The 22311-nt window shown below is 44.2% G+C and overlaps 2 protein-coding genes across 2 annotated transcripts in view; one reads left to right on the top strand and one right to left on the bottom strand.

Annotated features, from left to right (window-relative positions):
• Positions 1 to 1523: 1523 nt before the first annotated feature.
• On the top strand, positions 1524 to 14176 carry DTYMK (deoxythymidylate kinase). Its single transcript, XM_060242096.1, has 5 exons — positions 1524 to 2042; positions 3630 to 3738; positions 9703 to 9793; positions 11318 to 11515; positions 13684 to 14176. The coding sequence occupies exons 1-5, from the start codon at positions 1913 to 1915 to the stop codon at positions 13792 to 13794; spliced, it is 639 nt and encodes a 212-aa protein (XP_060098079.1). The 5' UTR covers positions 1524 to 1912; the 3' UTR covers positions 13795 to 14176.
• Positions 14177 to 20191: 6015 nt separating this feature from the next.
• The window catches only part of ATG4B (autophagy related 4B cysteine peptidase), a 48621-nt gene continuing 46501 nt past the window's right edge, over positions 20192 to 22311 (bottom strand). Inside the window, exon 13 of the mRNA XM_060242128.1 lies at positions 20192 to 21932. Within this exon, the coding sequence (XP_060098111.1) occupies positions 21859 to 21932 (74 nt within the window). The 3' untranslated portion in view covers positions 20192 to 21858. The remainder of the gene's footprint in view (positions 21933 to 22311) is intronic.

The following is a 22311-nucleotide window of genomic DNA, read 5'->3' on the forward strand; positions in this document are numbered from 1 at the left end:
TGGCCTGATTCAACATGGCTTCTCATGTTATGCAGGTAGGATGGGTTATAAATCAAGTAAATAAATGTGCTGAAGGCTCCATCACCTGCTATATAATGTACTGGGGCGGGGGAGGAGGAACCAGTTTTGTCTGCCCAACCTGCCTGCAGCCCTTCTTGGGTCCCTACCATAATTCTAACTGAGTCTCCCAAACTGGAAGAGGATCTGTGGCTCACGGTGGCTCACAGTTTTGTTCCAGGTTTTTAAATTGGTTTCAGTTTCTGCATCCTAATTCTATTACATTGGTTATTGGATGTACCATATGGTTAAATTGCATTGACTTACACTGTGTAATCCACCTGGAGACTGTGCAAGAAAGGTGGATTGTAAATAATGTAAATAAATAATAAACACAAAAGGTCCCAGATTTATTCCCCAGCATCAAGTGATAGCTAATGTGAAAGATCTATCTGATGTGTTAAAACGGCCACTAGCTAGCATAGACAATACTGAGTTTGATAGGCCAAGGTCAGTATAAAGCAGCGTCATCATGTGTATTCTGCTACAAACCAACGTTATCTTCACTGGAGTGTTCAAATTGCATTCTGCAGCTTCTGGTCAGAAAACGTTTACTTTCATTTTGAAAGGGATTTCACATAATCAAATTTTTTAAAAAATTCTGCCTATGTTCCTTCTCATTGTTGGGTAATTCTGTTTGAAATTCTATTTCTTTATCTCAAACAGTGCCACGGATCACTGGATCAAATAATCATTGAGAGGCATTTAACACGAAAAAGCAAAAACATATTTTTCCACAGGGAAAGGGTACTGGGAGATAAAACAACAAACACTAAAGAACTACATCCTCACACTAGAAGAACCACATGCTTAATGGAGGCTACTTCCTCCTTCTTGACCTCTCTGCCTGAACAAAGGAAGTCACCTGACTAACTGACTAAACGGGTTTTCTCGCTTCTAGGCCTTGATTGACAGCAGTCAGTATCTTCTTCCCAGGTCATGCAGACAATAGGGAATCAGGCAAGTGTTAACCCTATAACGACTGGAACTTTAGAACATTGCAAAGAACATACAAACCAGATACATATTTCCAACACACGTAACCAGTATTTGCCTGCGAAAATCACAGTAATTTTGAGGGCTAATTTGACTTGTTCCCCAGGTACTATCAGAAGCAGCATATCAACCTGCAAGATGTGTACTGGTATGGGCACCTTTCCAGCTGCCTTAAAGTTACCTTCCATAGTTTTACAGAACATTCCACCACGCATAATGGGGCTTATGCCCAAGTAAGTAGACATAGGACTGCAAACCTAAATTGGGTGCAGTCCAGAACAAAATATGCTTAGGTCAAAATGAATTTAAGGACTGATAAGAACATAAGAGAAGTCATGTTGGATCAGGCCAAAGGCCCATCCAGTCCAACACGCCGTGTCACAGAGGCCAAAAAACCCCAAGTGCCATCAGGAGGTCCACCAGTGGGGCCAGGAAACTAGAAGTCCTCCCACTGTGCCCCCTCCCCCGCAACCACCAGAATACAGAGCTTCACTGCCCCAGACGGAGTTCCTACGGTGGATTCCAGCCTCCTGACCGGTTAGCGTTAAAGACTACAGTGCAAGTAGTCCCCGGCGCCTTAATTCAAGTAAAAAGACCAGACCATTCTCGCCACACTGTCTTGATGACGTGTCGCTCTTCTGTCACGCGGGGGGGAAAACGACCGCTCCTCCCTATGTTAAATCATGCTGGGCCGGCCTACATGTCTTCTGCGGCTTCTTCGCTGCTTTGATCACCATGGTAACATCATGACCGCTCTAGCTGCCGGGAGGCCCCCATTCTATGGTCGCGTTTAAGCGCGGGAGGTTGCTTCTGTTGGTTTCCCGCTCTCTTGCTTCTCGGGTGGTAGCTGAGGTGCGTTATGGCTGGCAGACGAGGGGCGCTGATCGTGTTGGAGGGAGTAGACCGAGCTGGCAAAAGCACGCAGAGCCAGAAGCTGGTGAAGGCCCTGCAGGCAGGGGGGCACCAGGCCGAGCTTCTCAGGTTCCCGGGTACGTGTGGGGTACAGGGGAGACTGCAGAACTGAAGTTTGTCTTTGCTGGCTTGGAATTGTTGTATAGTAGTAATAAATGCCTGGAACAGCTTCGTGACAGGCTGACCATATGGAGCCTTTCCTAGTACGGGGCGGAGGGGGGGTACTTTCACTTACCGAGTTTCTGCTTACCATGGAGACGTGAATAGAGGAATCCTGACAGGAGTAAAGGTGGCCGCTCTATTGTGTTTTGTTACCGCCTTAAGGTTTTGAACAGCTCTGGGATTAGTGGTGTCACACTAAGCAGAAACCCAGAGCCTTGCGCTTTCCTTGACTTCACAGCTGAGGATTTGGATACATATGTAAACGTTTCAGTTGTCTTCTGACTGTCCCCTTCCCATCTTCAATCCTTTGTGTCTCTTTGAAACCATAGTATGAAACTGCAAGTCCGACAAGTAATGCCCCCTGTTAATGATGGGTTCAACATTTTATGTGCAAAGCTTAATGAATTATTCAGTTTTGCAAAATGTGCGGAATCCCAGAACAGTTGGCAGCCTTCTTGACTTAAGTAAGTTCCTAAGGTGGGGGCTACAGCAGAGAATACATGCATATGTTGATCTTGCCTATTTGCATGGTGACATCTGCTGAAGTTCCTACTCAGATGAGCATAGCTAACATGGTGCAGTGGCCTTGCAGATATTAGTGTCCAAGGCCGTGAAGGCCCACTCCTCCACTTAGAGCTGCTCGAATGGCCTTGGGTTAGCCATAGCTATTGCAGGAGTTGTCCTGCAGCCATAGCTATTGCAGCTGCTGTGAGAGCCCTCTCAGCCCAACACACCTCAAGGTGTCTGTTGTGGGGGGAGAAGATATAGGAGGCTGTAAGCCACTCTGAGTCTCTGATTCAGAGAGAAGGCGGGGTATAAATCTGCAGTCGTCTTCTTTGCATGTGATAGCCAGTACTTTGAATTGAACTTGGTAACTGATGAGCAGCAAATGGAATGACTAGAGCAGGAGTAAATATGCATGCTCCATTGAGCTGCAGCATTCTGCTCCAGCTGGAGTCTCTAAGTCAACTTTGAGGGGAGACCTATGTATAGTGTACTACATTAGTCTATTTATTTATTCCATTCCCTTTATATCCTGCCCTCCCTGCCAAAGCAGGCTCAGTATTGATGTCACCATGGCATGGATCCAAGTGGCCAGATCAGCTAAGTCTTCTGGACTAAACTGAGTTGGAAGAAAGTTTTTTGCAGCTGTCTTAACTTGCTCCTCCAGCAGTTATGTTGGATCCAATATGACCCTGGGATCTTAACGGAATCAGCAAGGGTCAGCTGAACACCATGAAAAATGGGAAGTGCAATGTGCTTCAGGATCGTCATTGTTCCTGTGGGTCAGTGGAGTTTTGGAATACCATAAGTGGGCATCCATGGTGGGAGAGAAGAATTGGCTGAAGTTGCTGTCTACTCATAAGACTTAAGATCCTTAACTCTTTGTTGAAACTTTGTGGCTGGATATAGGTCATTGTTTACAAATGTGTGTGCTTTGAAAATACAACAGGATTTATAGCTGTTTGTCTTACTACATTATTTTCCCTTTTTTATTACAGAAAGAACAACAGAAATTGGACAGCTAATAAGTTCCTACTTGGAAAAGAAAAACAATTTGGAGGACCACACAGTGCATTTGCTATTTTCTGCTAATCGCTGGGAGCAAGTGTAAAGAGAATTCTTGTTAACTAGAGTATCCAGGGAAATTTTAAGCCGTTATAGTATTAAGTATTTTCATTTCTGGATTTTGAAGAATTATGAATAGAGTGCTATCAGTTATTGGACTTTTGTATTTTCCTTTACTTTGGAAATATCAGTTACTCATTCTTGTATAAGTCTGTTCTGGAGCCTACCAATTTTTCAAAACCAGAATTTTTTACATTGAAAAAATCCCCAGAATGTCTAAATTGTAGTTGAATTATTTCTATAGATTTTTTTCCCTACCATCTTGACATAAACATTACATAAGTCTAGAATGCATATGGTATCTCAATCCATAGTTAATGTGTAAGCTTCTACTCTTGGTTTGTTTGGAACCTATTGTTTTGAAAAGAAAAGCAATTTGTGCTCCCCCCATTTCCCCCATTTATGTTCCATTGATTGTGTAATATGGAGCGGATGGGTTTGGCCACCAAATACCATGAAAAGATATTAAATTTTTGGTGTTTTATTTGTTTAGATTTATATCCCGCCCTCCCCACCGGAGCAGGTTCATGTATATACATGAAGTTTTGTTTAATGGGTATTCTAATCACATGTTTCGAGGCTGAAGCTGTAGTGTATCGTCAGCCAAACGCGCCATGCGCAGAGGCGACTGGGCTGTCCCAGGCGCTCCAGCGTAGGGCACGGAATCAACTGCCAATCACCAGCTGTGGCGGGAAGTTTAACAGGTCAGGATTGGCCTGACCTGTCCAGTAGGCTGTACCGGGGATTGTACATAAGCGGGACCCGGCCCGCGTGTTCGCTCTCTTGCAACGTGCTCCTAATAAAGAATGTTGCCCTACTTGCGTCTCTCGTCCGAGTACGTTACAGTGGCGACGAAGATGGGATTCTAGCCTCATCGGCTACGTCGGAGACCAAGGGCACCACCAGGACACGACCGCCGCCGCAGCCACCATGGCCAACCAGGGCGGAAACACCGGTCACGTTGAGCCGTTCGACCCCGCGAATACAGAGGCCTGGGAGTCCTACTTGGAACGGGTCGAATGCTACCTGAGGGCTAACAAAGTCACGGAGGACAGCATGAAGAGGGACGTTCTCCTGAGCGTCTGCGGGGCGGCCACATTCGAGATCGCCAAAGGTCTCTCGGCCCCCGCGCGCCTCACAGAGAAGTCCTTCGCGGAAGTCAGCAGACTCCTCACCGGCCACTTCTTGCCTCAGCCTTCGCGGGTGGCCTGCCGGTTCCTGTTCCACCGAAGGGACCAGGTAGCGGGAGAATCGGCCGCCGACTACCTGGCGGCCCTACGCAGGATTGCCGGGAACTGTAACTTTCCTCAGCTAGAGGAGACCCTGACCAATCGCTTCACGTGGGGCCTCCGCGACGAGAGGCTCCAGCAGAAGCTCTTCGCCAAGGAAGAGCTCACCCTCCAGAGCGCCTTCAGCGAAGATGTGGCGTTCGAAAGGACTTCGAGGACCTTTCCCAAGGCCCGAACAGACGCCGTCCACCATGAGGAGCTGGACCATGACCGCCCAGAGGAGGGAGAAGCCTACCAGCTGCGCCGCCCAGCCGGACCACCCAACCGAGCATCCCCGCGGCCCCGAGCGCCGGAACGTTCCCCAGCGGCGGAGAGATCTCCAGCCCCCAAGTGCGCCAGCTGCGGCGACCCCCACGACAGACGGGACTGCCAGTACCGGACCTGGGACTGCCGGAGCTGCGGGAAGACCGGCCACATCGCGAGGGCCTGCTGGACCAGGCCCAGCCGTCGGAGGCCGACCACCCACCAAGAATCCGCAGAGTCCCACTCCACGGCATCCACGACCTTCACTGAACTTGCCCCTGAGCGTCCCTAACAAAATCAAAATGGCGGTCCTAATAGAGGGAGCCCCATGCCAAATGGAGGTGGACTCGGGCTCCTCCATTTCCATTATATCGGAGGAGACCCTGAGGAATCTGTGTCCTGGGCAGCGGTTTCAGACGAGACCGGCGGACTTTGTTCTAAGAGACTTTGTTCTAAGAGACCCCATATGAGCCCCAGAGGGCACTGAGGTCATCTGGGAAAAACCAGTTGAATATCCCTGGGCCAAGGGAGGCCAGACTGAAAGCCACCCGGGACCGGGCCTTCTCTATTACTGCTCCATTACTGTGGAACCAACTCCCTGAGGAGGTGAGGGCCCTACGATGTTTAGAGGGATTCCGTAGGGCCTGTAAGACCCACCTTTTCAAGATGGCCTTCAACTAGCGAAAAACTGTGACAAATCTAGATATGCTGCTAGAAATGCTTTTATTCCTGAAATGTTTTTACTTCTGAAATTTATTGAAACCTGTTTTAACGCCATACTGTTATGTTAATTTTAATATTCTGTAATTGTTTTAACTATTTTATAAGTATAACTGATGTAATGTGTGTTTTATGTTGTGAGCCGCCCTGAGCCTGCCCCGGCGGGGAGGGCGGGATAGAAATAAAAAATTATTATTATTATATTATTATTATAGAAGAACCCGGTGCAGATCGCGGGGTGGGCCCGGGTGCATGTCGAGCGGGGGTCCTTTAGGGGGCCGTTGGACATTCTGGTGGTCAAGCGCCAGCTTACCACCCTACTAGGTCTGGCGTGGTTCAAACCCCTGGGAATACGGCTGGAAGGGGTGGGGCAAATCCTATCCACCAGTGGGTTCGGGGAGGTATGCTGCGAGTTCCCCGACGTGTTCGATGGGTCCCTGGGGAGCTACAAAGGGCCGGCCATCTCCCTACTGCTGGACCCCACGGTCCGACCAATCAGGCTCAAGGCCAGAAGGGTTCCTTTCGCCCTTAAGCCCAAGATAGAGGCTGAATTGGACCGGCTAACGGCCCAAGGGGTACTGGAGCCGGTAGACTACGCCACATGGGAAACCCCTATAGTCACACCGGTCAAGCCCAACGGGGAGGTGCGGATCTGTGCTGACTATAAGTGCACCATAAACAGGGCACTTCAAGACAATCCGTACCCAGTACCGGTGGTGAGCCACGTTCTGGACGCCCTAGCAGGGTCAAAGATCTTCGGGAAGCTGGACCTGGCACAGGCCTACCAGCAGCTCCCGGTAGATGAAAAAACGGCAGAGGCCCAAACCATTGTCACACACAGGGGGGCTTTCAGGGTGCGGAGGCTACAGTTCGGGGTGAGCGTGGCTCCGGGGATTTTCCAAGCATAATGGACGCTCTTCTTAAAGGAATCCCCGGAGTCCAACCGTTTTTCGACGATGTTTTGATCGCCGCCCCGGACCCCGGAGAATTCAACACCCGCCTCAGAGAAGTGCTCCGCCGGTTCCAGTCTGCGGGGCTCAAAATCAAGCGGGAGAAGTGCTTACTGGGAGTTCCGCGGGTAGAGTTCCTGGGGTTTGCGGTAGACGCAGCAGGAATCCACCGGACGGAAGAAAAAACACGAGCCATTGTACAAGCCCCGGCTCCCACGTGCAAAGCAGAACTCCAAAGTTTCTTGGGGTTGCTTAATTTTTATCACACGTTCCTCCCACACAAGGCAGCCTTGGCAGAACCCCTACACCGGCTGCTGGACAAACACGCCCCTTAGGTATGGGGCAAACGCCAAGCCGCTGCGTTCCAGGCGGTTAAAGACATGCTGGTCTCAAATGCGGTGCTCCACCACTTTGACGAGCGCCTCCCGGTCATACTGGCTTGCGACGCATCGCCATACGGGGTGGGCGCAGTCCTGGGGCACCAACTCCCGGACGGGAGGGAGGTGCCAGTAGCCTATTACTCCCGCACGCTAACGCCGGCAGAGCGCAATTACGCTCAGATCGATAAAGAGGCTCTGGCCATAGTAGCGGGGGTACACAAGTTCAACTATTACCTTTATGGGCGGAGGTTCACGATTGCCACCGACTACAAGCCGCTCTTGGGTCTGCTAGTGCCGGACCGCCAAACCCCACAAATACTGTCCCAGAGGGTACTGAGGTGGAACCAGTTCCTAAATTCCTACATGTACACACTAGTCCACCGCGCAGGCAAGTCAATGGGCCACGCGGACGCGCTCAGCCGTTTGCTGCTACCTGAAGTGGGTCCAGACCCCGCCCCCGTGCACCATGTCATGCTTGTGGAGAGCCTCCCGGAGCAACCCCTCCACGCGGCGGAGGTCGCCAAGGCCACCCAGAAAAACAAGACTCTGGCACGGGTGCTCGACTGGGTGGTGAGGGGTTGGCCAGAAGGAAACATGGGGGAAGAATTCAAACCATACAAAGCCAGGAGGGAGGAACTAGCAGCCCACAAAGGGTGCCTCTTATGGGGAAGTAGGGTGGTGGTTCCACCCCCGCTACAAAAGCATGTTCTGGAGTCCCTACATGAGACCCACCCCGGCATAGTCCGAATGAAGGCCTTAGCCAGAAGCTACGTATGGTGGCCGGAGATGGATGGGGAGATCGAGAGCTGGGTTCGAAGGTGCCAGGCATGCCAGGAGTCGTGGCCTGAACCTCCCAGCGCCCCCGCCACACGGTGGGAGTCCTCCAGAAAGCCGTGGTTGAGACTTCACCTCGATTTCGCGGGCCCATTCCAGGGGCAGGTCTTCCTGATAATCGTGGACGCCTACACCAAATGGCTGGAGGTCTTTCCCGTAGCGTCCACGTCCTCAGCCTCCGCCATCCGGGCACTGCGCAGGGCATTATGCACCCACGGCATTCCAGACACGATAGTCTCGGACAACGGGGTGGCTTTAACCTCTGGGGAATTCCAGGCGTTTCTCCAGAGGTACCTGATCAAACATATAAGGTCCGCCCCGTTCCATCCGGCCACCAACGGCCAGGCAGAGCGCATGGTGCGCACCACAAAAGAAGCCCTCAGCCGAATCGTACAGGGGGATTGGGAACACCGACTAGCGACTTTCCTGTTCGACAACTGGGTGATTCCCAACCCTGTCACGGGGGTGAGCCCGGCGGAACTCCTCATGGGGCGCAAGCTCATAACCCGGCTGGACAGGCTGCACCCCGACAGGGCTTCAGACATTTGCGGGAACCCCGAGGTCCGGGACGCGGCCCGGGGTTTCTTTGCAGGCGATCCGGTATACGCCCGGAACTATGCTAGGGGCCCCGAATGGGTGGCGGGCCAAGTGCTTAGAGTCACGGGGTCCCGCCACTACGATATATCAACCGAAGGGGGCCAGGTCGTACGGCGGCACATAGACCAACTACGCCGCCGTACACTACCAGAAGAACCAGCGGACATAGAAGAGGCGAGACCCGGGAAAGAGCCACCCAGGGATCGACCAGAGGACGCCGCCCCAACGCCCAGTATACCGGCGCACGAAGCGCCCGGGCTGGCGGAGCCCGAGAGACCCGCGGAACCAGACCAGCAGACGCTGGCCGCACCACCACCCGCAGAACCACCAGCAGCAGGAGCCGCGCCTCCCCCACAGGACCCCCTAAGACGGTCCACCAGGGAGCGCCGACCTCCCGCTTATCTCAAGGACTATATACATTAACCAGGGGGGAGGGGTGTGGTGTATCGTCAGCCAAATGCGCCATGCGCAGAGGCGACTGGGCTGTCCCAGGCGCTCCAGCGTAGGGCACGGAATCAACCGCCAATCACCAGCTGTGGCGGGAAGTTTAACAGGTCAGGATTGGCCTGACCTGTCCAGTAGGCTGTACCGGGGATTGTACATAAGCGGGACCCGGCCCGCGTGTTCGCTCTCTTGCAACGTGCTCCTAATAAAGAATGTTGCACTACTTGCGTCTCTCGTCCGAGTACGTTACAGAAGCTATAATGTTCCAGATTAATTAGTTGACTTGGAACATGGCATAGTTTTATCCTATGCCTAGCAGATTTTTTTTTCAATATCTGAGATTTGATCAAAAGTTAAACTGCCTTATTTCCTTAATCCTTAAATAAGAACTGTAAGGGAATATCTTACAGAAAACGAGACTAATGTTGCTTTTTTCAACCTTTTTGCATTTCAGCTTTTATCTTATAGTGTCCTTTCTTTCTCTTTCAGGCCATTAATTAAACAGAAGCTAAATCAAGGTATCACTCTGGTAGTGGATAGATATGCTTTTTCTGGGGTGGCCTTCACAAGTGCTAAGGAGGTAGGTGTCAGAATTAAAAGTAACAGTCAAAAGACTTCTGACTGGCATGTATCCATTGCATGCATTTTTCACACATTGACTTGGATGGTGCTTAAAGAATTCATAATAAAAAGCTTAGCATTAAAGAGAGTTGAATCTGCTTATGCTGATGCAATCAAGTTCAGATCTCTGCTAAACCACACAACTTACTGGGTGGCATTGGGCACATTTTGTTTCTTAGCCTGACCTAACTGATGGGTAAACCAGTCTTGTGCATATTTAATCAGAATGAGTCTCATTGTGTTCATTGTTCACCATACAAATCTGCATAGGATTACGGACATTTGTTGTAAGTGTAAACATGGAAAATGTATTGATTGTGTCAAAGTAATGCCTTCCCATCAACTGTTCTCTATGGTATGTTTAGACTGATACCTCTCCAAAATAGATTATGTCCTTGTGAATTAGGAGTCTTTGATTCTATATCCCATATTATCTTTGAATGTCCTCTCCTGGCCTCACAACGTAGACAATTTTTAGCTGAATATCTCCAACACAATGTATTTAGTAAAAGGAAAATTCTGTCCTACCTTTTAGAAGATGTTAATCCCCACATTACTACATGTGTTGCGAACTTCTTAGTAAAAGCCTATAAAATTAAATCTAGACATACTACTGTATTTTAATTGCTGGGTGTCTACTCTTGGTTAGTATTATTGGCTGCTATTTTAATTGATTGTTTATGTATTGTTCTTACTATATTTCAGACCTTGTACCTACTTTTGATTGTGAATCATTATTGCTCTTATGCCAGTAAAGGTCTGAACTGAACTATTGATTGTGTGTTGACATTAGAGTTTATAAACTGGTTTGATTAACTGGTTTGGTGTGATGTCTGAATGCAGGCTGTGGTTTGTTGGATGCTAAATGGGGATTATAAATCAGGGGTGTCGAACTCATTTATTACGAGGGCTAGTTCTGATATAAATGTCAGTTTGTTGGGCCAGGCCATGCATGCTATAAAATGTAACACAAGGTACCAGAGATATAAACTTTATAAAGATGATTTCAGATGTCGAATGGCAATAGCAGGTGAATGATAATAGCAGGCTTAATTGGATTAGGTGTGATATGCAGAATGGTAGTAGGTTTGGAGATAACCAGCATTGGTAAAAAAAAGGAAAGCAAAATAGGGATTTTGTTCTGGATTCATTTTTGTTTCTGTTGCATCATGCTTTTTGTTTTACAGTTACTGAATTGATCTGAAGACAAGTTATACTATGATACCATAGTTGTTCATTCAACCCAGATTATTCTTGATAACCATAATGACTTTTTCACTATCATTTCTAAGGTGAACAATTTTAGTCAGAGATAAGATGCTTAGCTCCCACTGGGTTTTAAGAAGCCTACATGCAGGAGCGATCCTCAGCAGGTCTATTCAATGGGATTTATTCCTAGGAAAGTATTTTTAGGATTAGAGACCGTTTTCTATTGCATGAGCTTCATTTCTTGTTTCTTACATCTGTAATTTTTCTCTCCCAGAACTTCTCCTTGGAATGGTGTAAGCAACCTGATGCAGGGCTTCCAAAGCCAGACTTAATTGTCTTTCTTCAGCTGTGCACATCTGAAGCAGCAAAACGTGGAGACTTTGGAAAAGAACGATATGAGGACATCTCTTTTCAGGAGAAAGTTCTACAAACCTACTACTATCTGATGAAAGATAAGACTTTAAACTGGAAAGTAAGGGGGAAATTCACAGAATATGTGGCATTTCCAAGCCATAATTATTATTCTAGAGGACTCAAATAATTACAACTAGGGGAGGGGACAGAATCTAATTATGTTGTATAGAATTAGTTTTGCATGGCTAAATGACTGAGACGAAGAAATTGCCAAACTGTCAGTCAGCTTCAAGGCAATGCAGTTTGGCATAACAAAAGCTGGGATAAAAAACAGTTTGGTGAATGGAAAAGTAATTAATAAACACTGTTTAAATTCAGAAAAGGAAATTTCAAGCGTGATAGAATATTTGTGCCTATACCCTTGTCACATTGAGTGGGGGGCTGCCTCTGTCTTTTATTTCTCCTTCCTGTATAGGAAATGCAGCTTGAGCTATAGTAGATGTTAGTTTCTAGCCCTGCGTGAACACTCCATGCACTGAAATTGATGCACTTACAGTGCGGAGTGAATCATAGAGTTGGAAGGGACCTCCAGAGTAATCTAGTCCAACCCCCCGCACAATGCAGGAAATTTACAAATACGTCCCCCCACACACGCCCAGTGACCCCTATTCCATGCCCAGAAGATAGCAAAAAAATCTCCAGGATCCCTGACTAAACTGGCCTGGAGAAAAATTGCTTCCTGACCCCAAAGTGGCGCACAACCATGCTGACTCCACCCGCTCTTTAATTGTGATTTCTTGCTTGTAAGCACAGTCTAACATTCATTACAAAGTTTACAAACATAGGTTTTGTCCTCTTGATTGGGAACACTGCTTTCTTGAATGTTTTGATGGTTAGGATGGGGCCTGTTGTACACACATAGACTCTGCACATAGTGATTATGTATGAGAAGTTAAGGTTCACATGCCTGCTCTCCCCTCTACATGCATTGAATTCAGTATTCATAATGTCATCCATAGAGGCTTCCATGTGCATATTCTTTCCTTGTGTGTTCAGGTCAGAAAATGGAGTACATAGGTACCAACAATGAGGACCAGTGGTGTAGAATGGCAGCTATTAGTGTAGTATCTCTCTCTTGCAGCATAAATGATACAGAAAGGACAAAGTCACAATAGTCAAGTTAATTCTAAAAGACTATGTGAACAAAAACTTGTTTGCTATTTTTGAGATGTATAATGCTCTAGCGACTGCTCATAGTTATCAGTCTTCGGTCCTTAACAGGCTATGGGCTCTTTCACGCTAGAAGAGTAAATGAGCCATATATCAAATGCATTGCATTTCTCTGGGCTGGGAGTTACGTCGCTTTGTGTTTGTGCCAGTGTGAGGTGGCTGATGCAGAACGAAGCAGAACGAAGCTGTGCTGCTCCCTCATCTGAAGTGGGGGATGGGAAATGAAAGGAGAGGAGCAAACTGCAAAACCAGTATAGGTAAACCTAAGCTACGTGTGGTCCCCATTTATTTTAAAGTTTAAAAAAAAAATGTTTCACCTTGGCACTTAATTAGGGTCATCAAAGTGGCCAACAGTTTAAAAAGACATTAAAAACCAACTTTAACGTCTTATGCATGATCAGACAGCAGTAAAAAGTATACAGGAAGGAGGGTCAGTAAGAGAACACCATACAAAACAACAAAAATCTTCACCCATTAGTGGAAGGCAATGAGAGGGGGTGGGGAGACAAATCTCATAGAAGAGGGATTTCCACACTTCTGTGGGCATTACTGAGAAGGTCGTGTATCAGATTGCCTCTGGTCTGTTCTCAGGTAACACTGGTGCCCCAAAGATGATGATCTTGGGTGGGTAAGTTCACACAGGAGTTAGCAGTCTTAATTTGATCCTGAAATACCAATTAAAAATTATTCTGACTGACAAAAAAAAAGATTGAAAAAATAAAATCAAAGGTTCTTTTAAAAATATTTGAAAATACATTTTTGAGCTTTTATAGTTTATTTATTAAAACACTTTTATTAGCTTTAGATAGGAACATATCTTCTTGAACATTTGCAGTGATGATTTTTAATTTATTAATAGTCTAGAATGATTTTTCAGCAACTATGTGCAAGTTTGAAAATGTTTGGTCTTTGCCTTCATGGAATAGAATTGGAATAAGGCATTCAGTATCAAGCACTATTATCTTTATAAATACTAGGAATTCTTCCACTGACATTTCTTCATTTGTTGAGCAATGCATAAAGACAGTGATTTTCATGTTTTTATTTTGAACACAGGTGATTGATGCTTCAAAGAACATAGAAGATTTACATGATGAAATTAAATCCTTTGCAAAGGAGGCCATGCAGGAGGCTCAACACAAACCCATAGGAGAATTGTGGAAATAGATCTGGTCTGCTGATTCATCTTTGTGGGTCAGTCCTCATGTAGCCATTACCTCCACTATTCAACTTCATGCACCATATGTGTGTCTGTAGTTATTTCTACAAGCCAGTAGGACTTGTTAGAATCTTAATTTTTTAAATTTAACTTCCTTCCACTCATTTGGTAAACGAAACTCTCATCTTACATTGGAAGCAATTTTGGAAGGACTTTTACTGGAGTATTTGCATGAATGCTGGACCAAGACTGTCTTACTCATTTACAGAGATTTACGCTTCAATAGAAAGTGACTGCTGTTTTCTAAACCCATAATTTATATAAATGCTTAAATTCTTTTGTTAGTAAGGGGCAAGAGATGTACCAATAAATGTCTTTAAGTCACATAAATATCTACTAAATTCATTACATATTTGAGAGGATGGCTTAAAAACCTTGGAAAATGACCAGTGATGGATAAACTTGAATGTTTCCAGTTATATGGAGCTGACTTAGGGCCACTTCACAATGTGTGCTTTTTATTGCCGAAGGAGTATAGACACTTCAGCTTTTCAACCCATGAGATTGGATCAAAAAACATATGCCTTCCTTTACCAGCAAATAGCATGTAAGTGCTCTCTATATTTTTGAGTGAAAATAGAAAACTTAATAAATTTGGGGGAAATCCCTATTTAATTTTTCATCTGATACATTCGAAGATGTATATAAAGAGGCATGATATTCTCTAAACGCTTCCAGAATTTGATCTGGAATGCATGATGTTTCTAAGATGTATAAAAAGAGGCATAAGATTCTAAGATGTATATAAAGAGGCATTATGTTGTCTAAATGCTTCCAGAAATTGATCTCAAAGCATGTTTCTTTTATAAAAGTACGTCTTTGTAAGAAAAAAGTCATTGTTATCTGGATAGCCTAGGCTATCCCTACTCATCAGATCTTGAAAGCTAATCTGGGTTGGCTTTGGTTAGTATTTGGATGAGAGGCCACTAAGAAAGGCCAGGGTTACTATGCAGAGGCAAGCAATGGTGAACCAACTCTGAATGTCTCTTGCCTTGGGGTTGCTATAAGTTGGCTGCGATTTGATGGCCCCTCCTGAAAAGGGAAAAAGTAATGTGTGATGAGGCCCTGGGGTTGAATGGAGACATGGATAACTTAGAAAAAAAAATTTATAGAGGTTTGAAATCTTGTGCCAACTCTAGATGCATCTATATGAACCTAAGAATTGCATAGGTCTATTGGAGCTCAGGAGCCCCGTGGCGCAGAGTGTTAAAGCTGCAGTACTGCAGTCCTAAGCTCTGCTTACGACCTGAGTTTGATCCCCAGCGGAAGCTGGGTTTTCAGGTAGCCAGCTTGAGGTTGACTCAGCCTTCCATCCTTCTGAGGTCAGTAAAATGAGTACCCAACTTGCTGGGGGGAAAGTGTAGATGACTGGGGAAGGCAATGGCAAACCACCCCTTAAAAAGTCTGCCGTGAAAATGTGCTTGCACAGAGGACCTTTTCTTTCCTTTTCATTGGAGCTTGCCAGTCTTTCTCCAAAGAAATTAGGCAAATACTGCTGGCACTTCCCAAAAAGGATCCTTGTGTGATAGCTTTTTAATGTTGTCTAACATGTTAGCCTGTTGTACTTGTCTTACAACATAGACCTGTCCTTCATGATTTGTCTAATGATTTTAGAGCCATTGCCACATCTTTTGGTTATAAATTCTATAAGCTAATTATGTATCATGATAAAATCCTTTAGGCTGCCCTGTGCCCTCCTTTCCAGCTAACTTTGGGATCCTGTATTCTGAATTATGAAAGGAAAAATGTTATGACTGTGCTGTACATAACAAGATAATGTCGTGATAGTTCCCTTAAAGAGAACTCATCTTTTAGCCCTTCTGTGCTAACTATACTAGTATATATTTTAATTAAAAAAAACCCCTTGGTATAGTGGTTACCATCTAATAGTCTGGTAAAAGGGGCTGACGAGCAATAATATAAATTTAGTTAAACTGCAACTTAAGTTAAAAACTCGAGTGTTTCCCAACTTCTTATTTGATTTCTACAATTTGTCTCCCAATTTTATTTAATTTTCCAGTTCAGCTTTTTTAGCCTTTGACAGTTTTTTATATGGATTTCTTACAAAGTGTCTCAGGCATGAATCTGCTTACTATGGTGAAGGACACAAAATAGCTTGCTTTTGATTTCCCTGTGTTTTCCCACCACTACTACTATGTTATGTGTTCTGCTGCTTCTATGTGACTATTCATTATTGCATCCTTAGATGTTTCTGTCAACTTAATCTACATTTTTTTAATAAATATTTTTATGTTTTATTGACTCTTGTACAATTGGCCATTACAGCATATGAATGTTGGAATTACAAATAAACCCCCCCCCCAACCCTCCCCATCTTCTCTTAGTCTTTTCCCCTCAGCCAAGGGCACAAAGTCCTGATCTTCCATTGAATGTCCTTCCTTGTTTCTCCTGAGATCCACTCTAAATAAGGGTTCCATCTGGTCTCGATTTCCTTGACTTTATCTTCCCACGTGGAATCCTTGTTGATTGTTGCCACGATGTCAGACTGTATGTAATCAAACAAATAGCTGTGCCAGATTTCTATTGACCATTTACTTTTATCTTTCCACCCCAAAGCGATAACCGCCTTCCCCGCTAGTATCATTGCCTTGACAAGGTTTTGAGTGGGTCTACTTAGTGCCGGACTTCCTATTGTGCTTAACAACATCATATTAAAGCCAATGGTTAATGGTACATTGCAGACTTTTCTAATAAATTGAATAATTTCCCCCCAAAAGGGTTTAACCTCTTCACACTCCCACCACATATGTGCAAACCAACCCTTAAATTGTTTGCAATGCCAGCACTTGGAACTCATTCCTGGGAATATATTGGCTATTTGTGCGGGAGTTTTGTACCATTTTGTGAAAAATTTATATTCCAGTTCTTTAAATTTGATTACTTTAATCCTTTCTAGACCTTCCAAGTTTTTCCCAGCCAACCCCTCTGTTAACTGACCTTCATGACTCCAAATCTTTTGTAACTGTACTATTATTTTATCTTTATTTGAAATCATTTTCCTGTATAGTAACCCCACTAGACCCTTCCTTTGTTTGGCCATTACTTTATATATCTCTTCCATTGGAGCGTCTAACCAAAGCTCTCCCTTTTCACTGATCTTAACTCTCTTATGCAAGCCTGCTATGTTTAACCAGTATTGATTACCTAAATCTTCTATAATTTCCTGTAAGGGTTTTAGTTTACCACCCCTAAACATATCGTCCACTCTAAAATAGCCTTTGTTTTTAAGCCTTTCCCACCATTTTATAGCATGCACCTCCTTAACAATAGCTTCTAGGGGGCTCCACCTTGAAACCTTTCCTAGCCACTGTGGGTACCATTTCATCCAGGTTTCTAATGCTGCTCTTCTGGGCCCTATAGCTAATTTTAGATCTTTTGTCGACACTGTGGAAAAAATTCCAATCTACATTTTGTTTGCTAGCTGTTATGCTTTTTTGCAAGGACGCAGTCTTGCCTTTTGTAACTTTCTTGACTTTAACCACGGTGGTATCCTCTTGGACTTCTTTGCGTTTTCAAAATTGTAGTGTACTTTTGAGTAGATAGATTTGAGTTTTTAAGTAACTTCCATGATTTCTGAATGGATGAGAACCTTACATGAATATATATTTTTAATACTTCTCTTTATTTTGCTTTAAAAAAATAACTAAATAAGGCATGCCACATTTGATAGCATTGACTGCAATTTGATAGCATTGCAGTTCCTTTCCATGACTTGCTAAGATTCCACACTAGCTTCAAGGTACCCTATAGAACTGAATCAAGGGTAGCCTCTCAGTTATGTTTCTCGCTTATTTTCAGCTATAATAGACTTCTTAAGAATTATAATCCAACACAGGGACACAGTGTAAGATGCAGGCAGGCAGACTCAGGAGTTCTGTGTGATGTGTAGTCAAGTCCTAGCTAATTTGTAGCAACTGCATAGGGTTTTCAAAGGAAAAGAATATTTAGTTTCCAAGATCTGGCCAGCCAGTTAACGACAAAGATGTTGCTTCAAAATAGTACTTTTTGGTGGTTTGATTCTATGATTAGCTGGTCCAAGACACAATAATTTCTTCTGCCTTGAAAATTGTTACAGCCAAAATTGAAGGTACTTGGTCACTCATTGTAACAATTTCTACTGTAGATGCCTCCCTACTGGATTAATTAATTAGATTAAGGAGAAAACACTTAAACCACTCTCCTGATTCTTCCTTGACCTGGAATTGCTATTCCTAATCATTCTGTGGATTTTTAAAAACTCAGACCCTCTTACAACATGCTTTTGAGTGTCATTTTAGCTTTTTAAAAACCTTACTATTAGGTGGGAGGCTGCTGTTGAAGATTGGAACCCAAACTCCCCTTGGGCACATGGCACTGTCTTAAGAGGTCATAAAATACCATCCTGGGGTCATCTTCATTGACTTCTGATAGTCTAAGCTCATAGTAAATCTGTAGTCTCAAGAAGGGATAAGATAGTTGTCCTTGAGAAATAGCCAGTCTGGAGCGATGTATGTTTCCCACTTTCCCACACAAATAAGTGACAATTTTTACATGTCAGTTTTATAATTGGCATATAAGAATGTGAGAGAAGTCATGTTGGATCAGGCCAATAGCCCATTCAGTCCAACACTTGTCACACAGTGGCCAAAATCCAGGTCCCGTCCAGAAGTTCTCCCATAGTTGCTCCTCAAGCACCAAGAATAGAGCATCACTGCCCCAGACAAAGTGTTCCATTTGTATCTTGTGGCTAGTAGGTATTGATGGATCTCTACTCCATATATTTATCCAATCCCTTCTTGAAGCTGTCTATGCTTGTAGCCACCACTTCTTGTGCCAGTGACACATGTTAATTACTTTTTGAGCGAGGTACTTCCTTTTATTTGTTCTAAGCTTACTGCTAATTAATTTTATAGAGTGCCTACGAGTTCTTGTATTGTGAGAAAGGGAGAAAAGTATGTCTTTCTCTACCCCATACATAATTTTCTAAACCTGTCATGTCATCTTTCAATCATCACTTCTCAACCTAAAGAGCCTTAACCTCTTTAACCTTTCTTCATAAAGATGGTGTTCCATCACTTATCGTTTTAGTTGCCCTTTTCTGCACCTTTTCCGATACTATATCTTGAACTGTGGTGGCCAGCAGAGTACACAATATTCCAAATGAGGCAGCACCAAAGTTTTGTACAGGGACATTATGATACTGGATTTGTTTTCAGTCTCTTCATTAATAATCCCTCACATAGCATTTGCTTTTTAAAATTGCAGTCACACACTGAGTTGACATTTTCAGTGAATTTTTAAATATATATATATATATATATAAAATCCCAAGCGTATTGGCACTTTCCAGCTCTCCCATTGGCTTACCAACCACTACTCGTGTTGTGTTGCACTGGTTGAGTCCACTCCTCTCTCCTGTCCATTGTCACCTACCCACTCTGTGGCATTCAGAAGATAGTGGGCGGCAGCAGGGACACAGTGAAGAGACAGAGAATGAAGGTGGTAATGCGACTAGGTGGCAAGGCCTGACTCTGCCAGGAGCATTTCCTCAGAGGCCATGGTGGCCACCTCTTTCCTGTCACTCTCTCCTTCCTCCCCTCAGCCACAACATGAATCCGAAAAACAGCAAAGGGGGTGGCACTCGCCCAGAGCCTCCTTCTAGAGCCCGTTGTATTTTTCTCCACAACAGGCCTTATGCCTAGTGTACCATAAATTCAAAGATCTCTCTTCTGGCCAGTTGCCACCAGTTTGTATTCATAATTTGGATTTTTGGCTCCACTGTGCATTACTTTGCATTTGCTGATGTTGAACCACATTTGCCATTTGATGCCTATTTGGCCAGCCTCAATCCCTCTGGAGCACTTCACAGTCCTCCCTGGTTCTCACCACTCTGAACAACTTAGTGTCCTCTGCAGACTTAGCCACTTCCCTATTTGCTCCCAACTTCAAATCATTAATGAAAAAGTTAAAAAGCACCACAGGTAGTACTGAACCCTGCAGTGCCCTATGACTTACACTGTGAAAACTGTCCATTTATACTCACTGTTTCCCCTTAACTGTAATACAGAAGGAAGCCCAATTTAGCAGCTATGCAGATTTCATCAGCAAAATAATCCTAAACCCAATCGATTACATGAACATGAAAAGTACTTAAAAATTATCAAGGATTTAAGAACAGCATTGGTACTAAATACAATGTCATTTTTCTCAGAGGCAGAGCACTGATTTGGAATGGCTAGCTTTTTCATTTTAACAGAGGAATGTGCAGTAACAGTGAATTTAGTTCTGACCAACTTTCCAGTTAGTCTGTGGTGTCAATGTACAAATAACTACCGGAACATTGAGGGGTTTTTAAACTTGTTTTATTCAGATATAAATTGAAAGCAGTTGATGAATGGAGCACAGCCCCACTTCCTCTGCCTCCCCTCCCTCCAAAAACCTGTGATTGAGAGGAAAACCAGCAAGAGAAAGACAGCGTTAAAACATAATGACAGATAAGCATCATGGTTCAATCTCTGCTTTCTGATAACCAAGAAGGCAGCCAAAACCTATTTGTATGTCAATTACTTCTGTATGCAATATGTTTATAGATGGTTACTACCACCTTTAGGCTGGTAGTACTGTTCATAAATGCAGGAAATAATGCTTTGTAAACATATTTGCCACCTGCAGCATCCACTGATGGAGCTAAAGAATTCAATGTCAAAGAGGAAGCTAACACTGCATGAGTGATGGGTCCTATCCAGCCATGCCCCGCATCACTTACTAAACAGAGGAGACCTGCTACTATTGTAGGGTACAATACCCAAGTTTCCATCCTAGGCTAGTGTTGGTTAAATTAACCTTCCTAGGGAGCCAGAATTTACCAAGTGCTTCTTTTTTTGAGAAGGCACAGAGGCAAATTTGAGGCCATATGTCTAAACCTCATTACAAATCACAACATGAATCTGAAAAACAAGTGAAACATCACCACAAGACAAAAAAGTTAACTTTGTAGCATTTTGACAGAGAATGTAAGGGGACCTGCCTGTGGCTTTAACCAAAGCAGGTGTTTAAAATAATTGTTTTGTCATCAAAAAGAACTTGCATTTTATTCACATTCAGCCTTTCCAGGTTTCATGATCAGAATCTAAAAACAAGAAAATGGAATCAAAGGAGGAAACAGAGGTACTTTCAGTTCAAGTGATGTGATAGATGCTTTCACCATCACATTTTATTAAGTAGCAGCCACCATATTTTTAATACGGAATAGAAAAATACCCAGCAAATACAGGCTATGTTTAACAAAGCCATGCCCCTTACTAATGTGCCAGTTCATTCCCTCTGGAGTTGCTGTGAATGGCCTCCAATTCACTGAGCAAACGCTTGCCCAAGCCCTCCCTGCTCCACAGACTGAATAGTTCTCAGGCTCAGTTTCAGAACACAAAAGTAGTAATTTGTCTGCATGGAAGCATTATATGTGAGATAAACTGAAGCATGAGTAGAAACGTATATTCCATCCTGTGCAAATTGCCCAAAACTGATGAAGAACATATTCTGTTGGACTAGGGAGACAGCAATCTGACAGTATCTGGGATTATTTTATGCTGGTTTCCACACCAAACTACAAAAAGACAGACCTAAACAAGGTAAAATTTCCCTAATAATAGAGAGAAATTGCAAGAATCAAGCACCTAGAAGGGCTTTTAATATTATTCTTGCTGGGCCTTCAAGCCTGCTAGCATAAAAATAATCTTCAGCTCCTAGGAAACACCGCATCCATTTCCTGCAGGTACTCTTGCACTGAGAAAGCCTAACTAAAGCTATTAAGGCCTTAATGATGACCTGTTTCTTGATCCCACTGCAGAAAATTCACTCTGCTCCAAGGCTGCACAGAATGCTGGGGGTGGATGGGAGGCAGGGATGTCAACAAGCACCTATGAAAGCTGGTAACCCTAGGCTCTCCAAGGAGCTCCCCTCCCCCCACAACACAAATTGGCAGAGTTAGCTTCTTATTATGGATGGTATTTTTTTTAAAGAGATAAGATTTCAAAGTCTTCATCCTCTGAATCAAAGAATCTTTCCAGTCTGTCTGCATCAGATGAGTCTGCAAAGAAGGAGAAGCAGCAACAGTTTAGCTCTAGGATTATATCAATAAGTATATACTCTTAAGAGATATTAGAGTCAAGAAACTCACTGAGCTGAGATTATTTCAAGAGCAGACACAAAAAAATTAATGTTGCTTGAGAAGGAAGGGAAAAAACCATCAAGTATGGTCAGACAGGCAACATATTTCAGATCTCATTATCCCTACAGATACTCAGTATCTTCAGGATTCTGGAGAATGATGGTATATAAAAATGCTGCACTAAGCTAAAAAAGCTGTTACTCCTCTTACATACTTGAAGTGTAAAATGATCCATGCTGCAAAAAGTTTTAGCTTTTCCTTGATAAAGCATTTGACAGGAAGCTGGAATTGATGATCA

This window comes from Heteronotia binoei, chromosome 6 (assembly GCF_032191835.1).
Source record: "Heteronotia binoei isolate CCM8104 ecotype False Entrance Well chromosome 6, APGP_CSIRO_Hbin_v1, whole genome shotgun sequence".
Classification (NCBI taxonomy): domain Eukaryota; kingdom Metazoa; phylum Chordata; class Lepidosauria; order Squamata; family Gekkonidae; genus Heteronotia; species Heteronotia binoei.